The following is an 8,511-nucleotide window of genomic DNA, read 5'->3' on the forward strand; positions in this document are numbered from 1 at the left end:
TCTGTGTGAACTCAGGGCTCAGGATCTTCCAGAACCTGCCGAGATCCTAGCCAGAGAATCTCTGGAAGAGAAAGGATTAGCTGGGTTTATTTCATGCCCAGGGAAGGGCTGAGCCATCGGCACAGGCAGGTTTTGAGGGCGGGTGGAGGATGAGGGGTGGGTGTGGCACGGGATGGGCAGCGGAGGAGGATGGACGTGCCCAGCTAAACTGGCGGCTTTGCTGAAGGAAAGGGGACAGGGAGGAGGTGGTTTGGGGACAACAGGATGTCCCCAGATGTTGGGAGAGGCCTGGGAGCAGCTCAGTCACAGCCTGGCTTCAGCCTGACAGGAGATTTCACCGGGAAAAGGACAAGGAGTAATGGAAACCAATTTAAGAAGGGGAAATTTGGGTCATTCTAAGGAAGCAATTCTTCTGTGAGGGGGTGAGATGCTGGCACAGCTGTGGATTCCCCATCCCTGGAAGTGTCCGAGGCCAGCTTGGATAAGGCCTGGAGCATCCTGGGATGGAGCAACCTCCCCGATGCAGGAGGGTGGGACTGGTTGAGTTTTAAGGTCATTCCAACCCAAACCACCCTGTGACTCCAGGATGCAGGGGAGGAGATTTAAAAGGCACCTGGGGGAGAGAGACAGTCTGTCTTTGGGGTGATACATTAAAAAAACCAGGGAAAACCTCTATTCCTGGTAACTTTTCCCACCGGGATGGAGGTGGCTGTTGGTCTGCAGAGCCCAGCAAAGGAGCTGCTCTGCCTGCCCCAGATGAAGGTGGTTTAATTAATCACAGATCATTTCTGCACTGCCTCCCCACTACCCTCCACAGCCAACTAACTAATAACTCATTAAGGCGTGGGAAGCTCTCTGGGACAGGACATTTCAGCACAAACCCTCTGCTCCCTGCTCTGTGCTGGGTTAATCTGTCAGAGCTCCTCGCTGGCCCAGAGGCTCTCGTTACTCATTAATGGTTATTGCAGGGACCTGAGTCATCAAAGGGTTTGGGATGAAGGGACCTTAAGGATCATCTTGTTCCATGGCAGGGACACCTCCCACTGTCCCAGGTGGCTACAAACCCCAATGTCCAAGCTGCCCTTGGACACTGCAGGGATCCAGGGGCACCACAGCTGCTCTGGCAATTCCAGCCCAGCCCCTCCCCACCCTCCCAGCCAGCAATCCCTCATTCCCAACATCCCAGCCCAAGCTCCCCTTTCCCACTGGGAAGCCATTCCCTGTCTCCTGTCCCTCCATGCCTTGTCCCCAGTCCCTCTGCAGCTCTCCTGGAGCCCCTTTAGGCCCTGCCAGGGGCTCTGAGCTCTCCCTGGCTCCTTCCCTTCTCCAGGGAAACATTCCCAGCTCTCCCAGCCTGGCTCCAGCCCTGCAGCAGCTCCAGGGCTCCTCTGCACTCTCTGCAGCAGCTGCAGCTCCTTCTGCTGTTGCCCCAGGGCTGGGCAGCTCTGCAGGTGAGCTCTCACCTGAGGGGGCAAAGAGGCACAATTCCCTGTGCTGGAGTTGCTTCTCAGGCCACCAAAGCCAGGGGACAGCGAGGGACACCTGTGACTGAAACGTGTCACTGGGCTGAGAGTGAGGATGGCCAGAGGGACAGAAGGACATGCAGTGAGTTCAGCCTCCAGCCGGAGACCCTGTGAGAGCCCTGCCAGCTCAGCAGAAAGGAGTTTGTTGTTGTTACCCTCCCAGGCTCACTGAACTCCCTCCAATCCCAGCCACAGCTCCAAGGTGATCCCACAGAGCTCCTGCTCTGTCCCAGTGGGGTTTTGGGAATGGAGGTTGTGTCTCCCTGGGCATCTCCAGGCTGGGCACGATAGGGGTCTCACTTGTGGGCAGCCTGGGCACCCCTAGCCCTTTCCCCCTGGCTGGGAGCACCTCTGGGGGCAGAGCAGCTCCTGTACCTTTGGCCCTGGGCAAAGGCAGCTCCTGTTTGCAGCTCGGAGCTCCGGGGCACTCGGTGTCCCTGCGGAACGGCCGAGCTCAGCACTTCTGGGCACCGGGAAAATAAAGGTCGTGTTAGAAACCTTCCCTGAGGGGCACAGAGCCTCCCTGCTGAGCCAGGGCCAGCCCGGGGCAGCGGCTGGGATTTGGGAGGTCAGGGGGTGAGCGTGGGATTCATTTGGGTGGCTTTGGGGGGGATTTAGGGGCTCAGCCTCGCTGCTCTCGCCCCTGCAAACAAAACCCAGCCGTGGCTTTGGCTCCTCAGCTCAGACCATCCCATCCCAGCCTGGGCACAAAGGGCACAGTGTGTCCCCGAAGCCAGGGGAGGGGGCTGGGGTGTCCCCTGGGGCTGCTCACTGGGGCGGTGTCACCCCACAGCATGGCACAGACCCCTCCCTTCCTGCCCCAAACTGCTCTTGAGGCCATCGTGGGGCTTTCTGTAGCATTCTGTAGGGATTTCACAGGGGAGGCACCTGCACACCTCCTCCTCCCTGTTTTGGGGGAAGGAAAATGGGGAAAAGCGGGAAAAGGGATAAAACGCCCTGCAGAGGTTGTGGTTGCAGGGAGCAGGACAGGAAGCTGTGGAAGTTGGGGTGAAATCAGACCTGCTTGCAGGGACACCCCATGGTTGGAGGAGTTTTGGGCTTGACAAGCTGCACTTGATTCCTGCCGGGGAGAACAGAATCCCTGGATCTGTCTGGGACAGGGGAGATGGCAGATTTGGGGTGTCTCCCCGCAGGGTTCACCCAGCAGACAACACTGCCCAAATCCCGTGGGGACTCACGAATCCATCCAGATCCGCTCGGCCAGGCGAGCTCAGCTCCTGCCTCCAGAACCAGGAGAGCTCCAAACTGCTTCATTTTTAACACCCTTTCGTTTTTCCCCGCTCGAGCCTCCCGCAAAGCCCCGCGGCTCCGGGACAAGGAGCCTTAATGAAGAAATGAGAGGCAGAGGAGACTCCAGTCCCTCTCCATCCCCTCCCAACATCCCGCTGCGTTTCCAGAGGCTTTCCCTGCTCCCCCCGCTCCAGCCGCGGTGTTTCCCGGTCTCGGAACGCCCTCCGCTGGTGACACAAAGTGCACGAAAAGGGGAGAAAAAGCTTTCAGGACATTCTGTCATTCCATCCCGCAGCGCCCACGGGGGCACGGGTTGGCTCCCTGGGAAGAGAATGCTGGAACCCAGGGAATGGCGATATCCAGGGGATGGTGGCACCTGGGAGTGCCGGTAGCTGGGGGATGTTGATACCCAGGGATGCTGATACTTGGGAGACGCTGGCACCCTGGAGGATGGTGGTACCCAGGGGATATTGGTACCTGGAGGATGGTGGTACCCAGAGTGATGCTGGAATCTGGCAGATTTTGGTACCCAGTGTGATATTTGTACCCAGGCAATGCTGGTACCCAGGGGGTGGTGACACCCAGGGGATGGTGACACCCAGGGGATGTTGTTACCCAGGGGATGTTGTTACCCAGGGAATGGTGACACCCAGTGGATTTTGGCACCCAGGGGATGGTGACACCCACGGGGTGTCCCAAAAACATCACTGTCAGTTCTACCTGGGCACAGCTCTGCTCCTGGTGTGGGAATCCCAAACCCAGGGGATCCCAGAGCAATCCCTACACCAGACAGCTCCACGGTGAAATGATGAAATTTAGGGGATGAAATCCCTGAAAATGAAACCTTCTGGGAGAGCTTGGAGCACAAAGTATGGAATTGTCACACTGAAGACCAACTCCCTCCATGGAACTGTGAGCACGAGGTTGTTTTAACAGGGAAATCCCAGAGTGGGAGCTCCAGCCCATCCCAGAGCTGTGGGATTTGCACTTGGGATGTGCCTGGGGTGTGCAGGTTTCCCCTTGGAGCACATGAGGGTTTCCTGGGGGCTCCAGAACTGATTTCTGCTCCTGGTCCTTATGGGGAGAGAGAAAAGAGGCTGAAAAATGATCCAGGGCCCAGCAGCAGGGACATGGACCTGTCAGAGTGGGGTCAGAGGAGCCCTGGAGCTGCTGCAGGGCTGGAGCTAGACTGGGAGAGCTGGGAATGTTCCCTGGAGAAGGGAAGGAGCCAGGGAGAGCTCAGAGCCCCTGGCAGGGCCTAAAGGGTTTCCAGGAGAGCTGCAGAGGGACTGGGGACAAGGCATGGAGGGACAGGAGACAGGGAATGGCTTCCCACTGGGAAAGGGCAGGGATAGGTGGGATTTTGGGAAGCTCTGAGCTCTGCAGAGAGCCAGGTTCCAAAGGAATATTCCTGCCAAAAAAAGGCATGGCACAGACCCCCAGGTGAGGAGAGGGGGGATTTTTAGCAGCAGCCAGTCCAGGGGGAATTCCCAGACCCCACTAAACCCCAGCAGGAATCAAATCCCAGAATAACATTCCCATCAACAATGCAGGGAACAGCAGAGGGATTTTTTTTTTTGCTAATAAAACTTTCCCAGGCAGAGAGGAAAGCTGCAAGCAGGCAGGAATGGCTGGGGAGGAGGGATTTGGGAGCTTGACAGGATTAAGTTAACCCAGAATTAATTAAAGGACTCTGAGGGGGAAGGACAGAACTCCAGGAGGGAATGGTGGTGCCTTGCTGGATGAAGCCAGTGCTGAACCCAAGATCCTCCTCACACCCTGCCAAGGATTTACCCACCCTGAAAGATGCAGCAGAACACCCAGAGCAGACATTTGAAATGATTTTAATGATTTTAAAGCTCAGACATTTGAAATTATTTTAAAGCTCAGATATTTGAAATGATTTTAATGATTTTAAAGCTTTGAATGATCGGAGAGCTTAGGGGACAAAACTGGAGCTGCAGGGCTGGGATGGAGGCTGCAGGGAGGGGGATTGTCAGGCATTTCCAAGGCACTCAGGAGGTGCCACTGGGCTTCAAAACAACTCTCCTGCAGCAGCTTTCCAGAAGGCAATGTCTCTGTGGCTGTGCCTGCTGGAATCGGATGGGAAAAAGACAATAAAACCCCAGAGAGAATTTAAAGGATAACCCAGGAGGGGCTGAAGTTCCAGCCCAAAGCTTGGGCCCAGAAGTTGCACAGCAGAACTCAGGGCTGTGTCTGTGCTCTGAACAGCTTTCTGGGAGCTGCTCACCCCAGCCAGGCTCCCAAAATTCCCAGCTCCTCCAAGGCCTCTCCAATCCCTCTCCTGTGGATGACTGGTCTTTGTGGAAAAAGCAGCAGGACAGGTTTTGCTGCTGCCCTGACACCCAGAATTCCCACAGGGACAACCCCAGCCCTGCAGGGACATTGGGACAAGCTCTGGTGAGCAGGGGACAGTCAGGGCTCTGGGGGGACATCAGCACCCCCAGGAATGGCTCCTGTGGACAAAGGTGACACCCATGGGGACACTCAGCTCTGACCCTGCTGGTGGCTTCTTTGGGACCTCCTGGGGGTGGCAGAGCCCTCCCTGTCCTTGCCCTGTGTGCCTGGACACCTCCTTGGCTCCCACAGGCTCCTGGCAGAAGTTTCAACCTTCCAGGGCCATTCCCTTGGAAAAGCCACCCCTGCTCCCCATTCCCAGGAGCTGAGGATTTCCTGCTCCTGCAGTGAGGGATCAACAGCAGGGATTGCTCTCAGTCCCCATGAGGGCAGCAAGGGGATTAATAAGGCACCAGGGGGTTTGTTAAAAGCTTCCCAGATCTCAGGATTCGAACAAAATCCTGCTGGAGGCACCAGGAAAAGGCTGGGCTGGAAGCAAAGCAGGAGGGCAAAGGTGGAGATGGAAGTCAGATGTCATAGAAATCCACGTGTGCTCCAGAGGGAAAGGTGTCCTCCTGCAGGAGCTGGAGCAGCTTCTGGGCTGACACTGAGCTGTCGAGGAGCTGCCTGTTCTCCTGCATCCTCTGGAAGTGCTGGCGCAGCTCAGGGTCTGCAGTCTTGGTCCGAGCCAGGAGCTGCATGTCTGTGTCCAGGGGGCCTGGGGGAAAGGAAAAAATCACTGAAAAAAATCACAAACAATATCATTTAAGGAGAAAGGAAAATCCAGGGCTGGAGCCCCTCGGCTCTGCAGCCAGGAAAGGACAAAAATCACTGAAAAAAATCACAAATAAACATCATTTACAGAGAAAGGAAAATCCAGGGTTCATTTTCCCTCTGAAGCCTCTGAGAGAGCTGGGAATGTTCCCTGGAGAAGGGAAGGACTCAGGGAGAGCTCAGAGCCCCTGGCAGGGCCTAAAGGGGCTCCAGGAGAGCTGCAGAGGGACTGGGGACAAGGCATGGAGGGACAGGAGACAGGGAATGGCTTCCCACTGGGAAAGGGGAGCTTGGGCTGGGATGTTGGGAATGAGGAATTGCTGGCTGGGAGGGTGGGGAGGGGCTGGGCTGGAATTGCCAGAGCAGCTGTGGTGCCCCTGGATCCCTGCAGTGTCCAAGGACAGCTTGGATCCACTTGGGACAGTGGGAGGTATCCCTGCCCACAGCAGGGGCTGGAATGGGATGGGCTGTGAAGTCCCTTCCCACCCAAACCAGTCTGGAATTCCGTGATCCTGATGGAAAAGCTGGCTGAGAGACACTGTTTGAGCCCAGCTGCTGAATCCACAGCTGCTGAAACCACAGCCCCACTTCTGCCCAGGGCCAAGGCTGGAGGGCCAGGAGCAGGGCTGGGCTGCAGCAATCGTTATTCCCAAAGGCAGGAGAAGATGGATAACCATCCCTGAGCCGCTGCCCTCACCTGGGGCGTAGCTGAGCACACGGACCTCGGGCTCCTCCAGCGCCAGCACCCGGAACATCATATCCCGGGCAGCTTTCCCGGCGCAGTACAGAGCCCAGCTCCGGAAGGGCTGCAGGGCGCACAGAGATGAGATGTTCACCACTGTCCTGCTGCTGCCTGGCCGAGCCCCAAAGGCCTTCAGGGCTGTGCAGGTCAGGCTCAGAGCTGAGCTGACGTTGAAGGAGAGGTAGGAGTTGATCTCAGCCAGGTCGGTGAGGTCCAGGACGGATTTGGAGATGTCGCCCAGGGAGCCTGGGAATCACAAGGGTGGGATGGTTAGGTGGGAAGGGATCTTAGAGAACATCCAGTCCCTCACCCTGCCATGGCAGGGACACGTCCCACCATCCCAGGGTGCTCCAAGCCCTGTCCAGCCTGGCCTTGGACACTTCCACAAAGCTGGAGAAATGAGTTAACAGTAGTTACAGAGGGATCCAACAACAGCAGATCCCTTTCCCTCCACATTCCACACGGAACACTTTCAGAGCAGAGCTTTGCTGCCCCATCAGGGTCCCAGAGCAGGCTGAGGAGCCCAGCACAGCTCACAGCTCAGGTCACACTGACCCACAGTGACAGGGGACAGGGACCTGCCCTGCCACCCCTCTGCCAAAACAAACAGCTCTCCATTGCCTCAAGTACAATGTTCCCAATGTCCCCATGTCCTCCTGTATGGAATAAGCCAGTCGAACACCCAGGTCCTGGAGCCCCCATTCCGTACAGAAACCCACAGCTGATTTATAGCAATAATGGGTAAAAAAGGCTCCAAAGGCATTAACGGTGCAAGGAAGGACCCACGAGGTGGGGCTGGAAGTTTGTCTGAAGGTCTGGATTTGGGGAGCAGAGGGGTTAGAAGGTGCAGGAGGAAAACCAACAGTTCCTATGCCACTAGTAAAACTTGAAGAGCAGCCAAGCCCTGCCAGGGACCTGCTCCCCCTATTAATTCCTTTCATAAACCAACACCCGGACAGGGTCAAACCCCCGCAGCTCCTTTACTCCTCCAGGTTATTTGCTCCTTTACTCCTCTAGGTTATCAGCCCCAAGCCCGGAGCAAGCCCCGGCTCAGCCGGCACCGGGCGGGGCTGACCCCGCTGCCCCCGGGCACGGACAGGCACGGCCGTGTGTTACCGGCGTTGTTGACGAGCAGCAGGCGGCAGAAGGACTCGTCCCGCAGCAGCTCCCGCAGGGCAGCGGCCGCCGAGCGCAGCCCCTCCTCGCAGCCCAGGTCGGCGGCCACGCACTGAACCCGCAGCCCGCCGCTGCCGGGCTCGCTGCCGGTGTCAGCCCCGGCGCGCAGCTCGGCCGCCAGCTCGGCCAGCGCCTGGGCGGAGCGCGCCAGCAGCAGCACCGCCGAGCCGGGGCCGAGCCGCGGGGCCAGCAGCCGCGCCAGGCTGCGCCCGAAGCCGCGGGAAGCGCCCGTCACCACGCAGGCGGTGGCGGCCCAGCGCCCCGATCCCGATGCCGGCCCCGCTCCCGATGCCGATCCCGATATGGATCCTGATATCGATCCCGATCCCGATCGCGGCTCCATCCCGGTACCCAGCGGAGGGGGCGTGGGAACGCCCCTGCCCACGTGACCCGCCCCATTCATCCCCCCGCCGCTTTGTGAATGGCCTCTCCGGGCGCGCGGGCAGCGCCGCTCGCTCTGATTGGTCGCCGCTGGCGGGCTCGGCTCGGGGGGCGTGGCCGGGGCGGTGCGCCCCCTTGCGGCCGCTGTGAGGGGCTGAGGGTTCCGTGAGGGAGAGGCGGGGCGGGAACGGGAACGGGAACGGGACCGGGACCGGGACCGGGACCGGGAATGGGAATGGGAACGGAAACGGGAATGGGACCGGGAACGGGACCGGGAACGGGACCGGGAACGGGAACGGGAACAGG

General features: G+C 58.5%; 1 protein-coding gene across 1 annotated transcript; it reads right to left on the reverse strand.

Moving 5' to 3' along the window:
* Window positions 1-4,602: 4,602 nt before the first annotated feature.
* Window positions 4,603-8,212, reverse strand: SPR (sepiapterin reductase). Its single transcript, XM_085059334.1, has 3 exons — window positions 7,765-8,212; window positions 6,604-6,894; window positions 4,603-5,850 (listed from the first exon to the last, which is right to left on the reverse strand). Exons 1-3 carry the CDS (start codon window positions 8,165-8,167, stop codon window positions 5,660-5,662), a joined length of 885 nt encoding a protein of 294 aa, XP_084915460.1. The 5' UTR covers window positions 8,168-8,212; the 3' UTR covers window positions 4,603-5,659.
* Between the last annotated feature and the right edge of the window lie 299 nt (window positions 8,213-8,511).

Source organism: Lichenostomus cassidix, chromosome 4, assembly GCF_008360975.1.
Source record: "Lichenostomus cassidix isolate B80296 chromosome 4, HeHo_3.0, whole genome shotgun sequence".
Taxonomy (NCBI): Eukaryota; Metazoa; Chordata; class Aves; order Passeriformes; family Meliphagidae; genus Lichenostomus; species Lichenostomus cassidix.

Coding starts and splice junctions, on each gene's coding strand:
- SPR (XM_085059334.1), bottom strand. CDS start 8,167: ATGGAGCCGCGATCGGGATCGGGATCGATATCAGGATCCATATCGGGA. Junction 6,895..7,764: donor GCTGCTCGTCAACAACGCCG/GTAACACACGGC, acceptor TGTGATTCCCAG/GCTCCCTGGGCGACATCTCC. Junction 5,851..6,603: donor TGTGCTCAGCTACGCCCCAG/GTGAGGGCAGCG, acceptor CCTTTCCCCCAG/GCCCCCTGGACACAGACATG.